The sequence below is a fragment of the Atractosteus spatula genome, chromosome 3 (genome assembly GCF_055471065.1).
Source record: "Atractosteus spatula isolate fAtrSpa1 chromosome 3, fAtrSpa1.hap1, whole genome shotgun sequence".
In the NCBI taxonomy this organism is placed as follows: Eukaryota; Metazoa; Chordata; class Actinopteri; order Semionotiformes; family Lepisosteidae; genus Atractosteus; species Atractosteus spatula.
In genome coordinates, this window is record NC_142708.1 from 20,796,502 (window position 1) to 20,815,096 (window position 18,595).

Below are 18,595 nucleotides of genomic sequence, written 5' to 3' on the forward strand. Positions count from 1 at the left end.
CAATGTTTTTATTTTTTCAGATTTTTTTTTTATTTTCACAAAATGTAATGATGTTTCCAAGAAAGAAATAGGCTCATTACATAATATTCGGACTACCCAATATCCGCTCAAGTGTCTGTGTTGAGTAACATAACCCTACTGTTCTCCTACTCTTCCCATGCGAATTTTAAATAACTCACGTCCTTTTAAGATAATGTTTCGTATGTCAGTCTAATATGAATAAATACCGCATAACCGAGTTTCTTAATAAAAAATGAAAATGTATGGCCAGCATTTCAGCATAGACGAAACATACATTTTAAAATCTGATCAATAGCCTGTTAGGCTCGAATACAAATGAATAAAAAAACGCACTACATTATTTTAAAATAGTACAGCAACACATTTATGGAATTATCAGAAAGAAATACAACTTTCGTAGATGTACACAGACGTTTAATTTAACAGACATGACACGGGTAAATTCATGATGATGATTCATATTTGTCATCAAAGGATTTAACTACAGGGGGTTTAATATGAAAGTCACAGGCCAGTAACGTGTGGAGATTGATATAGATGGACGGTCTATTCACCTGCGTTACATGCTTTTCACCAGGTTGTACATTTTGTCATTCTGTCCCATTTCTCTTGTACAGTCTGCTGGAAGAGGTGTTAGTGAGGCCAGCAGGGCGCGCTCACTTTATGGGCAATTTGGGTCTTAATGCGCCAGTATCGTAAGGGGGACACTATACTGTTAAAAGGCGTCGTCCTTTGGATGAGTCATAATCCAAGGTCCTGACTCTCTAGTCATTAAAAATCCCAGTGCATTTCTTGAGAAAGTAGGAGTGTTACCCTGGTGTCCTGGCCAGATTTCCCACTGGCCTTTACCAGTCAATCCCCATTTATGAATTGGGTTCATCACTCTGCTCTCCTCCCCACTGTAAGCTGATGTGTGGTGAGCATTCTGGCGTACTATGGCTGCTGTTGCATCATCCAGGTGGGGCTGCATATTGGTGGTGGTGGAGGGGAGTCCCCATTACCTGTAGAGCGCTTTGAGTGGAGTGTCCAGAAAAGCACTATATAAGTGTAAGCAATTATTATTATTACATTTTGGAAGTAGGCCACCCATGGCATAACTATCACATTCTCATCTCAAGAGTGTTTTTATGATAAACAGGGCATATTGGTTCCTCCATGTTTGACATTAAACTGGTTAAATCACCTCATTATCTGCTCATTAGGAACTTTCTCACTAATGAGCTTATTAAGTGATTATTCAGTAGTCAAAATGTGTAGCATGGTCAGTCAGGATGGATGCAGCTTTGAGAGCCTGAATACTCATGTAACAGCAGTGAATGATGCCATTCCTTGCTGCTTTAGGCAATTCACTTTTGGAAGGAAGCAACATAAGAGTCACTGTTTGGGACTTTTATGTTTTAAATACCTACCTACTGTAATTACCAAACGGGTCAAATGATCTCTTCTCAATCTCCTCTCAATCCTTTCTTATGTTGTTAAGAGAATTGCTGAGCAGGTACTTACCTGTTTGTTCCCACCCTTTTCAGGCTCAAATGAGTGCACACTGATCCTCCCTCTCCCACGCCTCTGTCGGATTTTCATTTTCTGCTCGATGGCCTCTCTCCCTGCCCTTTTCAAAATTCTTTTTGTCTTTGAAAATTCTTGCTAGGATCCTGCAAAGGTCTGAGCCACTTGTCACAATGCTCATTACAGTTGGTTAGAGCTTTAGTTTTATATGTGCCCCGCTGTTTCATAGAAGTTGCATTTAAAATGACACATTTTTTATATGTATCCCTTCCCTCATATTTATCCTAAAAAACACGAATTAGTAAATATGGGCAAAAACTAGTTGATTTTAGAAATGGTCACATTACAATCCACAGCAATGGTCTATTCGCATGGTCAAACTAAGTTATGAATGTGGATGATTTAGTCATGCTTGGAAAAAGTATCAGCATGTGAGTTCATATGCACACGCACTCACTGGTCTACATACACTATTAGGATGGCCACCTGCCCAGTGAATACACCTTTTCAAAGACAAGTGATGCAGTATTGACTTGAGACCAACATCCATTACCTCCTTTCACTGAACCAGCGGCAGATCTCAGTCTTACTGAAACTGGTGGGACCTGTAGAACTGGTGGTACGTGTAGTTCAGTTCCCTTCACCATTACTACTATCATAACCCTACTCAGAGCTAGAAAAACAAGTTTTGATTGGTATGTCCAATTCAAAATGGTCTTGTTGCTAGCAAAGACCATTTTGGATGGAAGAATTCAGAGGGAGTTTATAATATTTAAGCCTTTGGATTATACTGTGTATATATATACCCATTATGTTTGGCACTGTCAGATGTCTGTCTAAGTCAAAAACGTGTATTTTTTTGTTTGGACTAAAGGCACACTCCACAAACTTGCTGTTTTATACTGTATATGACTTTTAATAGGAATATTTACATAGGTATTTACTCAAACAGAAAAAATGAAAAATAAAATCTCATCGCTCTTTTAGAGACTTACCTAAGCATCCATTCAATTGTTCCTAGCTGTTATGAGGCAGGCTAATGTCCTGTTCCCTCATCAAACTCAAAGCATGTTCCAGCTGAAAAGATAAGGTAAAGGTCTTTCTAATTTTTTGTTGCATTTTAAACGCCAGGGTGTATATAGTGGTTAATCATTGCTTTTTCTTGAATCAGTATAGCTGCAATCTGGAGGGTCTTCCAGGAACATGAAGATTGAACCTTCCAGTGAAGTATGCAGACTGCATTGCACATGCTTATGTTATGCCATGATTTTATTACTAAATAACAAAGACAGCAGCACAACCCCCCCCAATAATTTCAAGCCACCTGAGGGAAGATTGCTATCTGCCACAATTCAAGACACTTAATGATGAGTAATATCACAATGAGCTGTGTCATCTTTGATAGCAAATCAAGAAGAGATGACATCTTCACATCTCTCATTCTCACCCACTCAGGGTTCTACATTTTATGTTGGCTGAAGACTGAACTCTGAGATAAGATAACCTTTGCTGATAATAACAGCTCTGATGAGAGAGGTTTCTGATTGCAGCATGGATTGTAATGTCGGAGAGGCATTGTACATTGAGGAATGTCACACGTTGAAATTTTGTTGATTTTGTTCTTTGAATTTCGTTTTGGCTTATTTTTATAGTTAAGGAACACAAAAAGAAAGAGGTTTCAACACTAAGAAAAATTTGGAACTGTATGATCTCGAAGAACATACAGACTATAGATAAAATAACTTTAAACTTTAAACTGAAATCCTGATTACTAATGATCTCATGGGACTGGGGCGGTGCAGTGGCTCTGTGGATAAGGATCTGCACCTGTGGCTGGAAGGTTGCTGGTTCGTATCCCATGGTTGGTAGAGGAATCCTACTCTGTTGGGCCCCTGAGCAAGGCCCTTAACCCCAACTGCTCCAGGGGTGCTGTATAAATGGTTGACCCCAAGCTTCTCTCCCTGTCTGTGTGTCTCATGGAGAGCATGTTTGAGTATGCAAAAAGACAAAATTCCTAATACAAGAAATTGTATATGGCCAACAAAGTGGTCTTATATCTTACACAGTTTCTAAAAAAAGAGTTGTTGCTTTGGTAGGCTTAGCAAAACTTTGCCTTGGGTTTGCAAAATATACCAACCTGAAGTTCCCCTGGTGAAGTGATTTCTCACTTCCCTATCTGATTTGTTGTGTAGTGGGGCTGCTGGCACATTATAGCTGCAGTCACTCATATAGGGAGGTGCTGCATTTTAGTGATGTCCAGCATGTGAAGCACTTTTGTATCTTTTAGGAATAAAAGCACAATATAAATACTGTATATTATTATTATAATTATTATGCTCCTTCTGTTCCTGTTTATTTATTTGCAAAAGTGTGAAGCTGGAAGGTAACTGAGTTTAGATATTGCAGCCTTAAGGAAGCCAAATGAACAACAGCTTTACACCCTACAGTACACCTGTGTTTACGTAACAGTTTTAAAGAATGTTAGCCCAAGGACTAGGTGGATCAGCAGCCTGAAGAATGTCTGATAGGTGTGGTGTGAACTTTCTTTAAATATTCAATAGTAAGATGCACAGACTGGTGTGTTTTTGTTAAATAAAAGACAGTATAATGTAAATATTTCAAAATCTCCATCAATGTGCAGCAATTAAAATATTTGCCCAATTACAATTTGAAAGGATTTTCAACTTTAACAACAAAGAAATGAATATACCTACATTATATACATTTGATATTTAAATTGCTAAAGGAATGTACTATATGCAAATTGATTTTCTCAAATGTTTCCAGGTTACATACAGAACGTTTTCACTAGAGAATTTCACCAACTTGCTTCTTCTTCCAGTCACAGGTAAGACAGCACATCAATTACCACAATATAGATTGATATAATTTGTAACATAATTTATTTTCACACAGTTTAAAGTAAAAAAAAGTTGTTTATTTTTGTACACATTCCAAATCGGTGGATCATAATGCGAGTTCCAAAAGTCAGTTTTGAATAGGCTCAACTCTGAAAACGTTAAGAGTGCCGTTTCAGTATGCTGGCTTCAAAGAAACGAGTATAGGTTGATTCCACACATTAATGAACATTAGAAAGAAACAAATGTCTGAAATGCTGCAATTACACTTCTGTTTTCCACGATTATGTGATGTTTCTGAGCTTCTCTTTTCTTTTCCAAATGTTAATCGCAGAGTTTATCTTCCTTGGAACAAGTAATAGGTTTATTCCATGCTGAAAAAAAGAAGAAAGAAAACACGTTTCGGCCGTGGAGCCTTCTTCAGGTGTGTTTTTTCTTCTTTTTTTCAGCATGGAATAAACCTATTGTTCCTTTGCAGCCTACACATGCTGACGCAGCTACCCACCTGAACGTTTATCTTCCTTATACATTTTGAATATTAAAAACAGCTGCCAGACGGGGCGGAAACACACTAAGAAAATCAAGGGATAATATGAAAATATGATACAACGCACATCCAAAACACATGCACGTAAAAGAATGAAAGGAGATTCAGGTTGTCACTCGGAGGCAGGCTTTTTTGCCTTGTTTTCGAATTTAAATTAAGCAAATGATAAAAATGAAGAATTTATACACTTGCTATTTTCTAAATGAATTTATAAAGTCATTTATCAATAAATAAATCATAACGAGCCAATACTGACACATATGTCATTCAGAGGCGAGAAAATTGCACATCTGTGAGTAATCATCAAGCACGAATCGTACTCAATTTTACACTTTGTTTAGATAAGCGGAAATGCGAGACCTTTGTTTTGTTCCGGAAACACTCGAATAGGTCCGGAAAGCACCGAAGCCGCCCAGCCACTCTTCAATTTCCGAAATGCGGTTATGGACGTATTTTCGGCCTGTTAAAGTCTTCCTTGTTTTCTCAATCAAACTCGACAAACGGAGTGCCCGGATTGGACGACATATATTGTGATGGAAGGTTAGACCTCCTTTCACCATTGTGATTGGCTCACTGCGATGCCAATTTTGCGCCCGGACTAAAGGCCAACCCCCGGGGTGGCGTTGGTCCCACCTACCTTTGTGACGCCATCGCCTCTGGTCCGGTTCCGCTCTGTATGATTGAGCGGCGGCTGCGTCCGTCTTCGCCTTTGGCCCTTCAGTGGTTGGTTTGCGAGTTGCTGCTGCGTGGGTCGCGCCGATGTTTTCTTCCGTTTCGCACTTTGTTATTCGTGCGACATTAAAAAAAATCGCAGTTGCATCGTGGTGTTAGTTTCTTCTTATGAACAGTTTTGTTAGTTCGGGATGTTCTTATCCTCATCATGGAGACGAAACGAGGGGAGATTCCCAGCGGCGTATTGGACGACCTCTGCAGGTAAGTGTTATTATGAAAAAAAATGTAGCCAGTTATTCGGGCGCTTCTGATAATCGATTATGTCCCTTTTCTGCCGGGAGGTGTACGGTAGCAAAGTGTTTTACTGCTGTGAGTGTTTTATGTCTTAATCATTATTTAGAGGGGGTGGGTTCGGTCTAGCTTCAAATGCATTTTTAAGCACAGAAATGAAACTAGCAGTATTTTATTGGAAGAAAACACTTGTATTATCGGGCTGAGAAAAACAAACGTCAGTCGAAGTTTCAGATAATTGTTTTCGTTTCATTGTACTGCTGTGGCATTTTAATTTATTCTTAATAGTAAAGCAGTAGTTGTTATTTTTCGACAGAAAAGGACGACATCCTTTCCATTACTTTAGAATATGTGTATTTCGGTAGCGAGCTGATTGCTACGGCAATGAGTTAATTTCTGCGAAACATGCTAGACAATAACTTTTAAAACCGTGCTCTCGTTTGAATACCCGCTGTGGACGGGGAAATTGATCAAGCTTTTTTGTGTGTGACATCTATACCTTCTCGATTGTTTGCTCTTGAGGTGTTGGGAGCTAACTGTTCAGTGCATTTTTTTTAACTTGGCGGTTTGTCAACTTGCCTGGCTTGAATCGCATAGAGATTGAAGTGTCAGTGATGGTCACTAATATAAGGAGTGTATAATAATAATCACTAATATAATATAAGGAGAATGCTATTTGTGGCCTGGTCGTAGAAACATGGTCATAGACGTTAATTCGTGTAATTGAGTTTTTGCTTTGTGGGTTGTGCCCCCTTTTAAAGCTTAATTAGATACATTTTATACAAATAAATGAGCAATAAGCGGCAGTATCGCTATCTTGTGATCCGATTTCCTCAGATCTCTGAGGCTCAACAGACCTGGCCATAACTATGATGGGGAGACCTTTAGGGAAAGCCAGGTTCCTGCTGTAAGGGGTGAAGGCTGACCAGTGTGTGGCACTCCTTGCTCTGCACCCCAATTTTCAAGCCTTTGCCCCAGAATGGGGTCACTGGAGGTGCTGTCCCTCATATGAGGAGTGGAATCAAGATTCTGGCTCGGTAGCTGTTAAAGATACCATGGCACTATTTGAAAGAGTACAGCTGTTATCCCTGGTGATCTGGACCTGTCTGGATTCCAGACTTCCCAAAGCTCCCCTAGGAAAAGCAGTTTCTCACAAAGTCTGCTCTGTGGTGGGGCTGCTGGTGCACGATAGGTGCTGCACATCATTGAAACCCCTCCTATGTGCAGCCTCTCTTGGGAATCTTTGTGAAAGTACTGTATAGCAGCAAGGAATTATTTGTTGCTTTTGCTATTAAAGAAGTGGCCCAGAGAAATTGATTTTGGGGACCAGGCTATTATGTATTCTTATTATAGTTGGGTGACTGCACTGTTTTGTACTTAATAAATCATTTTCACAAAGTAACCTATTATATAAAATGTTGGTGTTGGTTTTTTACCACGTATTGACTTACTTCCTTGATGTATTTCATCTGATGTTAATAGGAAGAGGCAGGGCTTTAACACAGGAGATCTCTGTTTAAAAGATGTGTGTGCACCATCAATATGTAATCCATGGCGTGTAGCCAAGCAGCTGCTACTGTACTCTTTTTGCAGCCTCCTGTTAGTTTGGACTTTTTCATTGTTTCTGTGACTTATTGACGCAGGTTACGGTCATGTTCTCAGGAAAACATCGTCATTTATTAAGGCACAGGGCATGTGTGAGGAAACCAATAACAGTAAAAAAAACCCCAACAACTTTACATTAGTAAGTTATTAACATACCTGTTCATTGCTTGTTGTGACCTTTCTATGCATGCAGGGACACCCGAGTTCCATGTTTCACTCTCTTGTCTTTCCAGCCGATTCATCCTGCACATTCCCAGTGAAGAACGAGACAATGCAATCCGAGTCTGTTTCCAGATTGAGCTTGCCCACTGGTTTTACTTGGACTTCTACATGCAGAACACACCAGGATTGCCTCAGTGCGGGATAAGAGAGTTTGCAAAAGCTGATATCCTTTCATAATTTTTACTGTGAGCTGAATCGGACTGCCGACCCCTTGTGTCCTGCAGTCCAGTGTTAGTTAAGATGTCTGGCGGTGAAGACCACTGTTGTATACCTTGGGACGATTGCTAGTGTAGAACTAAAAGAGTGCACTTAGTATATTTTATGTGTAATCTATCCATTTTTCTGATGGCTTCTTTCATTCAGAGTCACAGGAGAGCGCTAGTCCATCACGGGGCAGGCACAGTTCAGGCACACCAGGGTCAATTTTCCCTGAAGTCAAATAACCTACCAGTAATGGAACAAGTAAAGGCTTATTCTATGCTGAAAAGAGAAGAAAAGAAGCACAACATTTCGGCTGTGGAGTGGAGCTGTTTCAGTGTGAAGTTTGCATGATCTCCCTGCGTTGGTGTGGGCTTTCCCAGGGTGCTAAAGTCTCCTCATACTTTCAAAAAAAAGCTGGCCGTGGCAATTCAGAATAGCCATCCTGTGTGGCCTTGTCTTGCACTGGTGTGCCAGCCTTGCCTTGTGTCTTGTGCTTATGGGACAGGCTCTGGGTTATGACAGCCCTCACTAGGACGGGTAGCTTTCTGACAATGGAAGGGTGAATGTTGTTAGCCTGGATGGCATTTTCATCCAAAGTGACTTAATTTGCTTAAGTGCTTGGACTTAAAGTAAATTGATAAATAGAGCAACTATATGGCAAAAATCTAAAATGTTTTACCCATTCAATTTTGGAAAGGAAAGTTTTGTGGCCTCTGCTTGTGATTTCATACAGGTCAGAATGAGGAACTATAGACAGATGCCTTAGATCAGTTACTGTCTTGTTTGCCAGACGGGCAAGATTGGCTGAATGGCTGCTTACCTTGCTAATACTTTAAGGGTGTTTTGCTCCAAATCTCAGCACAGAGATACAAATTAGGGATTGCTTTTGAATTACTTGGTTTTACCATAATCCTGTTTTGCCCATTGTTTTTCTCCTAGTCTACAGTTTTTCTGTAATAAATGGATACTTGAGTGATGGTGCAACACAGATATCGCAATATTCAGAACTGTATGTTTGTGTCCAGTAATGGCTGGTGGTGGTGATGACTTTCTAGATGTTGTGACACAGGCTGTTTTAATGGATATAATATTCATTTTATAAGCCGATATTAAAATGTAGAAGACAACTGGTGTGTATATGAAATGGCCTGGAGAGATGTCACTGGTGTCACACAGTTAAATGAGTTCCGTACAGGATGTAATAATGTCAGCATTTCATCTGACACCTGAGTTTTAGTATTTGTGGCCTAAAAATAGCACCAGTGCTGAAAAGTTAGACTGTATTTATTTGCAGTTTTCAATCCTTAACCTTTTGTTTACTTTTTAATCACTGTCCTTTTTTATTGCCACAAGGAGAAGATGTTCAGAAGGTTTTAGAACAGTGGAAGGAGTATAAAATGGGGGTTCCAACATATGGTGCAATTATTCTCGATGAAACACTTGAAAATGTGAGTACTTTGAAAGTGAGCTCCATTTTTACACCCTTTCAGCTCTTTAGTACAGGAAAGTGTCTCTCTTCAAATGCCCAATCCTGGTCATCTTGCCTTCATTTAAAATTTTTTACTGGTTGATGAACTTTTTTTTCATTCTTTAAAAAAACTTTTCCGTCTTTTCCAGTTTTAGTCCAATAGTTTTTATGACTATTTAGATCTTCTTTATAAAAAGCAGATGATTAATTTGGTTGATGCTTTGTTTTCCCAACGAAAAACTTGCTTGGTACACCTGCTACACCCACCTGGGCTTTGAACCAGAATCTTCCAGCTGACAGTGCAGTGCCCTGACAATTGTGCCTTACTGCTGCTCTAAACAAATAGTGTGCTAGACGTTCAGCAAACTTTTGTAAGATCTTTTAATTACAGGCATGTCATATTTGTGAGCCAAAATATCGTGCAACTTAAGGAAAAAGTCTTATCAGACAACTAATGTTCTTAAACATGTTTAGTTTTACACTGAGTATTTCTGGTTGTTAATTTGTCAATAGCCCTCAGCAAGTCATGTTTTTTTGTGGCAGAATACGTCAGATAGTTTCTACGTCATGATTGCACAATCCACAAATAGTCCCACCTACAAGTAACAAGCGAAGCAGTACACAGCTTCAGTAGAAACACATAAAATGGAGTGGATGTTTAGGATTTTCTTTTCCAAATGCCATGCACAGGAGATCTTGTCTATCCTGTCAGGTGACCAATATCTTCAAAATATTTGATATCTAAAGTATTAAACTTGAACTGGTGGTTGTTTTTCTGCTAGTAAGCAGTTTTTTCCCTATTTTCTTTTTCAGGTCCTGCTCGTTCAGGGTTATCTTGCCAAGTCTGGCTGGGGCTTCCCCAAGGGCAAAGTGAACGAGGATGAGGCTCCCCATGACTGTGCTGCACGAGAGGTCAGCACAAAATCCCACAAAACCTAGAGGTTCTCTCCCTTGAATTTGAACTAGCCCCCTATAATTTTACAGCATTTCCCAAAGTCCAAAAACAATAGAAGTTCAAAATGGGGATTGGCCAAGAAAAATGCAAGAAGTGTAAAATTACTTTCCCAACAGAAATAAGCGGGAACATAAGAATGGGTTATCTAGCCTGTTTGGGAGTTAGGAGTCAACCAATCTGAGGGTCTCATCCAGCTGTTTCTTGATAGAAAACAGGGTGACAGCTTCAAGAACACGGCTGGTTAGCTTGCTCCATACTCCTGCAATTTTCTGGGTAAAGACTGGTCTCCTGTTCTCAGTTTTAACACAAGTGAGAATTTAGTTTTCTTAAAAGAAGGCTGGGGCGCGTTGGTTAATGCTGTGTGCTTTCGGGGGAAAAGGCATTACGTACATAACATTTATATGACCGAGTAATCAATAACCCAGGATCATGGTTTAATGTCTCATTCGAAGGACTGCTCTTCCTATGACACAGTGTAGGGTAATGGTTGGTGAAAGTCTAGTGCAATGGGAAGAGCGCCACCTGCTGTTATACTGGTGATTATCGCATTCATGTCGCAAGCCTTGATTATGTCCGAGTGGCGTGTTCAAACTTTTATGATCTAGTTCTCGGTAGCTCTTTACTGTTAATGTAGGAGGACAGGGATTGTGACATACTAGAGCTTCTTTTAATTATTGATGGATATGATTTAGAATATTTATAAAACTATAAGAAAGTATTTTTCTAGATCAGCTCTTGCTTTTGTTTAACACACTCAATTTTCCCACGTTTTGTTTAGTTTGCTTACACAGCTGCTATATTTTATATATGTTTTTGTCACATTGCATTTATCACATTATTCCTAGTCTATTTACAAATAAAATCAAAATTCTGCTTTATTTGCCCTGTAGTCTGTGTGCTGTAGTTTTTGGGGAAAAAAAGGCTATTCAGGTTATTTTCTTTTCTCTTTCAAGGTGCTGGAAGAAACTGGATTCGACATCCGAGATCGCATCTGCAAAGATACATTCATTGAGCAGAGAATCACGGATCAGTTAGCCCGTTTGTACATAATCCCTGGGGTTCCCAAGGAGACCAAGTTTAACCCTAAAACACGGAAAGAAATCCGGGTAGGTGATTGGAATTGTCCTTCTACATTGTGAGTTTTGTTTTTTTTAATAATTTTGTTAAATTGTATTTTTTATCATTGCAGAATATCGAGTGGTTTTCAATAGAAAAGCTTCCATCGTACAAGAATGATATGACTCCTAAATCCAAACTGGGACTTGCACCCAATAAATTTTTTATGGCCATTCCATTTATGAGGTGGGTTTAAGCAGAATAAAATATTGTATAGCCAATAGCTGCAGAAGTTGAAAACCTAAATAAAACAGGTCTGTTAAAAACTATGGTTTACTTATCCAAGATACTACAGAAATGTATTAAAGTATGTTACAGTTATGAAGGAGTTTCTGTGGAATCAAAATAATGTACCTTTTAACTGTATATAAACCATAGATAAGGTGGACACAAAAGTAAATGAAACATTTTCGGTTCATATGTCACCTACCAGTTTATGTGTTGTAGTTTTCTTACCCACTAGGCTTTTTGTAAGATGGGTGAGATCAAAAAGATGTGTGGGGGGTAAACACATTTAACATTAGGATTCATTGCTTCAGAAGAGGAATAATAGCAGGTGTTTTGCAAACAGCTTTCAAAATATTATTGTATTTGACCGTTACTTCCATCAAGATATCATGTGAAGATTGCAGAATGCCACATTGCGAGTAACGGACATTCTGTATGCAGAAACTTTGAACAGTAAGGCTGCATTCTCGCGAACGGTCACAGCAGTGATGGGGCTGCATTGTTGGGGGCAACATTGTGCATGCGGAATTGTTTATTTGGTTACTTTTTGCCCATTGTCAGAGCTTTATGTACATTTTTTAAACTTGGAAAGACCCTAAGGTCCCTTTGTTCACTTGTGTGTTCATTTATTAATGGGTTAAGTCCATGGTCAAAAGCTATTGCTTTCTGAGAGGACAGATGTGACTGATAAGACCAGTATTGGGTTCACACACTCTCCAGGCACCCGAAAGAGCTTTTGAATCATGATAGCTTCAATGCCTATGATGCCTGTTTGGGGGGAAAAAACTAAGTTTGGTGCCTCTGCCTTTCCTCTTGATGTGTAAAATCTTCTACAAACAGTGTTGGCGACACAATTTCCGTACTTTTAATTTTCTTCTTTGTGTTGTCTTTGTGTCAGCTCCATACGTTAAAGCTGAACAATAACAGAACAATATTCCATCGATCTGGTTTCAGTTTTGATCTCCTTTTTCCCATTTCCATTTCCCGAGACAGCTAAAGGCTGCCCTTCCAGATTTGAGATGATACTGAATTGTTTTTTAATGTCTGTTTCGTCCTTCTGTGAAAAATAACTCCAAAGGTATGGGGAAGTTCTCAACATGCTTCAGTCACTCATCACAAATCTGAATCATTACTGTTGGGACAGGTGTTTTGAGCTTGTTGATGAAGGAGTTTGGTCTTATGTTAAGTCTGAATATTCTGCTATTCAGTAAGTGTGTTGACAATTGTCTGTAGATGTGTTCTATGTCAAGGCACATCAGTGTATAGACTTTGATGGCTATACATCAAACTCGTATGGTTTTGGTTGTGGGGTGGAGTTGTTGATTAAATCATTTATAATCCTTCATTTCATTTCTCTGCTGCAGTGCAGCAGGAAGTTTATCTAGTCTCAAATGGAGCATATCCCTCAGAAACATTAGAATATAGTTCGTGTGATGCACACCTTTGTGTGTTTCTTGTCACACAGTTCAATTCTTGTCCCTCTTTAAAGGGCCTGATAATGGATCCTTTGTCGAGCAGGCAAAGTATGCCGGTAAATTTTACATGGCTCAATTGTATATATCCATATGAAGTACAGTTGGCTTTAGGGTCTGCTCCCATCTTGTGGTAGAATGAGGATGAAGCCCAAGGCTTCGTGTGATTGACCAAAGAACTGTAATGATTCAGGTTCTACTCATATCCTACAGCAGCTCCTCAAGCGGCAGGTTTGGTTCTCTTTTCCGGGACTTTTCTGTAACCCTAATTTGCACGTGGTAATAAAACGGCAGAAGAAACTGTGTAACAACAAAATATATGTGTGAAATGAAGAGTTCTTCACATCTGTAAAAGGTTTAAGTGTTTTTTTCCCCCTCTTATCAATGTTTATAGACCTCTCAGAGAATGGATAGCTAAAAAGCAAGGGGAGTCTTCAGACAGTGACAATGGATTCCCTCCCAATGGTAGTACACCATCCAAGCCTCAGATGGATAAAGTTCGGTAAGTTCGGAACTGTATTTAATGCCCTGGGTGTGAGGGAGGGGGGCAACATCTATTGCAGTTTGGAATATATCATGTAATATGTTGCAGTCTTTCTCAGGTTTATTTTTAAAATGGCACGATTGTCTAAGGTAAGGTCCATTTCGTGAAAGCTACATTTGAAGCTGATTTTCTTTGTCTTTCCTCTACGGAGCATGAAGCCTTGTGCAGCGCTTACACAGCTCGCTCTGTGGCTGCCGCAGCAGAAGTTACCCAGGTTTTACAATAGGAGCAAACTAGATTTGTTGCTGCTGTTCTGTTTCACTGTTGGGAGGTGGTGGGGGTTTGATTACTGAATGTTAAATGTATCATAAACTAGTTCCAGGTGGCCTTCCAGGATCACTAATTTTGCAAATGATTGGAAAGCACCTGGTATGTTTTTCTTTGTATTTCATTTAAAATTTAGTTGTATTGTATGAAAAACATACATTTCTATTCCATCTATTGTTTCAGCACTATACCACTTTGATCACGGTGTGAGAATATGTATGTATAGGAGTACTTATACAAGTATTCTTGGTAAAAGTAGCGAGTATAGAATGTTTAGCATTTCAGGTTGACTGCTGACTGTTGACGTGTTTGCCTGTTTTTGGTAGGTCTAGATCAAGACAGAACCAGACAATTGTGGATGGGTCTTCAGGAGACAGCTGGTTGAAACAAAAGCAACAAAAGCCATTCAGCCAATCTACTCAACACGACTTACCTGAATTCTTAAAAGTCAAAGTAAGTTCTGTCACAACATGACTTCACTTTACATTTTGTGTATGCCAAAGGGAAAAACAGTTTCAATTTTAAAAAAGTTATATGATCCTGAAATGCATACAAATTCAAAGGCCAATCGAAATAGAGGACGTTCCATTTGTGTAATCTCGTATACCTGTTTCTTGACAATTATGAATACTCAGTTTTTTTACTTGGTACATGAGCAGGATTGTGTAGACATTAAATTGCCTGACAACTGAAGTAAAGGTTTTATCATTTTTTGCAGAATTTGCGAGGTAATGGGAAAAAACACCAAGATTCTCCAAACCTAAAGAAAAGGGCAAATGGTGTCAGCAATCAACAGGTTAAACATCACCAGTCTGCAGTAAGTAGAATTTTATTTGCTCATCTTAAGAAGAATACATTTTTATTCGGTTTGCCCTGTCCTCCTTATGGCATGTATATAGACCTTTAGTAATAGGCATTCCAGTTTAAAGTGGACTAGTGCACAGAACCATTAAATATGCAGAAGGGTCTCGACATTTGCATGGGTTGGGTGCAGAGAACTGTAGTTGTATTAAAGACTATGGTATTTATAGTTGAAAGACAAAAGTAATCCTCCCTTATGATAATTCAAGAACTAACACATTGGCTTTAAGTTAATTTAAATAACATTGACCAATTAAAAATCAATGGAGACTTATCACAAATGTATAGTAATCCATTAAAGTAACATGAATCCCTCCTCTACTTCCAGTTTGCACTTTGTCTCCCTTCCCCCTTGACTAGTGCGCTCCACTGTAATGCAGTGAAACTGTTAGAGCATCTGTGGAGTTGTCTCCAGCCCGTCATTCCCCACACTGCTGAAACAGAACTGGGAAAGATCATTTCAAATTAAAAACAAGACCACATTGAGGTGCAGGTGCTGGGTGGTAGGCTCTTGTGCAGGGGGCAGGGAGAGGCTCACTCTAGCTAGATGTGTGAATTTGAAAGTTGTGTTTCACGACCTTTGGCTTGGTTTCATCCCTCTATGCGGCTTCTGTCCAAGACCCCGTCTGCCAGAATCACAAATAAACAAGTTTGCCAATGTTAAATTGTAAATATTGGGACCATACTGTACTGGTAAATATGCAGTATGAACTTTCTTGTCTTATTAAGCAACATGAAACACACTCAAGTGTGTGTTTCAAATTCGGGCACTAAAACAGTGCACAAATATGCATAGGCACTTATCTTCCTGAATGTCACCGCAGAGCTTGTAGTGTATCACTATATAGCTTGATGGATAAGCAGATTGGAGGAGCATGTCTGCCCCTCCTCATTCGTCCTGTAAAGAGTCATAGGTAATTGCAATGAGCTTAGATGTAAAGCCTAGATTTTTAGATTTAATAAACAGTTGGTAATTGTAACCGGAAAGCAAATTGTCATTATGGTTTCCATGTTGACTAAATGGGAAAAAAAAATCTACATTTAATTAAATGTGCATGTGCCATCCTGATACAGGCTTTCTTTGTGTATCACAGTCATCAGGGATTAAAAATTATTATACCATTGTGCTTCGCCAATACTATTTGTATAAAAACCATAAAGTACTGTCCCATTTCCCTTCTGTAAAGTTGTATAAGTATGACTAATGAAACCATAATGTATTGCTAATGGAATGAAAGTGGTGTATTTGTCTGCCACCCTGGATAAGGGTGTCTGATAATTGCGTCATGCTGTGAAATATTGGAGAAACTGAAAAAACAGGCTTGTCGTGCGTTCTTAACTATTTCCATATTTGTCAAACTATTCCCTTAGAAAGCGGAAAAGAGGCTTCAGCCGAGAAAACTGCAGGATAACTTTGAAACCGGTGAGTGTACGGTATTCTGGGGTAAACTACAGCATAGGAAATATGATTAATTTTGGGCATTTTTGTGACATCTAGGGGGTTGGTTGAAGTTTTTTTTTTTAAAGCATGTGCTCTTGATCACTAATGAATTATTTCACTGGGCATTAAACAACGGTATTTTGCTTTTCTCCAGATGCAGTATGTGATTTTTGCAGCTCCAATGATGAACAGCCTCTGACACATGCGGAGGGAGTCCCTACTACATGCAACGGGGAATGTGAAAATGTCCTTTATTCCAGGTCTTTCCTCAGCTTCAAGTTTGATCGGGAAGCTATAATGAAATGTTTTGATCTATGACGACTGAATGATGTACAAAAGGGAGGGTTGTAGACTTGCCACCTAGACTTTTTCTAAATACAAACCTTTCTGTCTCAGGGGTTGAAGAGATGCAGGGAAACTAACAAAAGAAAAAATATATGTAACCTTGGGTTTGGTTTGAATTTTACTCTGCTTGGAATGGGATGGGTAAAACCTGTTCGCACTGTAACTCTAAATGCATTTAATCTTTTTTTTTCTTTCTACCTTTTCAGTATTGGTTTTTGTTCATCAAAGCAGTGGACTGCAAGCTCCTTTAACACTGTGTTCTGTTATTTGCAAGTTAAGTCCTGGCATGACCTTAAAAAGCAATTAGGACATTATTCACCATGCTACCATGTGCTACAACTGTTTTAGATCTTTCACAGTTAATCAAGTTTAGAAATTGTATGCACACTGCGCTTACTTCTGGACGTAGATATGGTTTTGCAGTTTATTGCAAGGCTGTGTTGTGACCAGATGCTGCTGTCCTGACATCCCACAAAGCTGCAAGAGAAACACCTTGAGGACGCACCTGTTGCTGCTGTTTCTCTGTCAGCCATCACTGAAGCCTTCTGACATCTAGAACGTGTTCTTCAGTTTAAAAAATTAGCATCGCAGTGACATAAACAATTACTCATACAGTTGTAGCAGCATGTGATGATGCCGTCTGTAGCACTGTATTTTTTGTTTCGTTGGTGTAGATGAACATTTTTAGGCACTGGTACTGTGTATGTAATAGTGTATTAAAATCATCACCCAGGGAATATGACTTAAGGGCAACAATTTTTTTTCAGAACTGATGATGAATTTTAATCACATTGAGCACCATGTTATTCATGTATTCAACTGACGCTTAAATAGTGTAATCATTTACAGAATATCTTCTGGACGTTAAATATTATTGGAGATGATGTTCCATTTTTTTTTTTACTGTTTGTATTTCATGCTCATATTCCAAGTGTTGTGATTTCATGCAGGTTATAAGTTTTCGAGCAGTGCTGTGTTCAGCTCAATTCCAGAGGCTTCGGATCAGTTCAGTGTTCTCTTTGCAATTTTCTACTGGGGTTTGACAATGCTTCTTAGGAATGTAGCAGCAAGATCATTTTGTTGTGTACAATTCATGCATCAGACCTGTCAAACGGCTTTGAAGCAATGGGAAACTGCCAATAGAGTTAAACCCATTACACATTAGGAACAAAAAAGTCTGTCTTAAACATATCCAGTCTTCATATAGCTTTATGGAACATTATGTATGTAGTACAGCTTTTAAGACAGGCTCTATAAACCTGACCTCGGCAGTCTGATCTTCTTGGGAAGCCTTCAGTGTGCTCTGCAGCTACAACAGCTCTGCAATGCTGAGTTAGTAGTCTGAAGGTCATTGAATCGTGAAACTTTCAAATATTTCATGGTCATTCCACAGTTTGCAGCCTTGTTTAAATAAAAATCAAAATAATTCTGCTTTGATTTTGAAGGTGCTATGGAGTGCTTAGTAAAGAACCTTCAGCAACAATAATTTACTGTTAGTGCAAACTTAAGTGGTATTTTGCCTGGACCAGAATTATGCATTTTTCACCTTATGTTTGTGTTTTTTTTAGCAGAAATGAACCATTTTGTATTCATTGCCCATCTAGTAGTTTTTTAAACAGACTACAATGGGGAGGTGGTTTTCAGAGTCTAGTTTTTTAAAAGAGTACATATCTTATATCTTTTGTATGTGTACATTAATCTGCATTTTAAGTCCTTGTATTTTTCCCCGGAGATGTGATGTGATGCTGTTAGATTAGAATTTTGTTTTAGTCATAGTGCAGCAGAAAACGTTCTAGTCAATGATGGTAGTTTTGTAAATGTGGCACTGACATTTAAAACTAAATGCAGTTACCTACTTTGAGAGATAATAAACCACATTTATAAGGCAATTTTCTGAAAAAAGATAATTTCATTAAGTATTGCTTTTGTGTGTATGTGGTTCCAGATGAATTATTTGTTTTCAGCTGTGTATTCA

General features: G+C 38.9%; 1 protein-coding gene across 3 annotated transcripts; it reads left to right on the forward strand.

Annotated features, from left to right (window-relative positions):
- Positions 1–5,610: 5,610 nt before the first annotated feature.
- On the forward strand, positions 5,611–17,040 carry dcp2 (decapping mRNA 2). Of its 3 annotated transcripts, none has more exons than XM_088912112.1 (12): positions 5,611–5,865; positions 7,734–7,885; positions 9,244–9,371; positions 10,205–10,303; positions 11,300–11,452; positions 11,536–11,648; positions 13,557–13,664; positions 14,300–14,426; positions 14,692–14,790; positions 16,206–16,257; positions 16,430–16,535; positions 16,827–17,040. In XM_088912112.1, exons 1-12 carry the CDS (start codon positions 5,813–5,815, stop codon positions 16,966–16,968), a joined length of 1,332 nt encoding a protein of 443 aa, XP_088768238.1. In that variant the 5' UTR covers positions 5,611–5,812; the 3' UTR covers positions 16,969–17,040. The 3 variants fall into 3 exon arrangements, with proteins under 3 accessions (XP_088768238.1, XP_088768241.1, XP_088768240.1); XM_088912114.1 differs by having other exon boundaries at positions 5,675–5,865; positions 7,734–7,856; positions 9,277–9,371; XM_088912115.1 differs by lacking the exon at positions 16,827–17,040 and having other exon boundaries at positions 16,430–16,719.
- Positions 17,041–18,595: the final 1,555 nt, after the last annotated feature.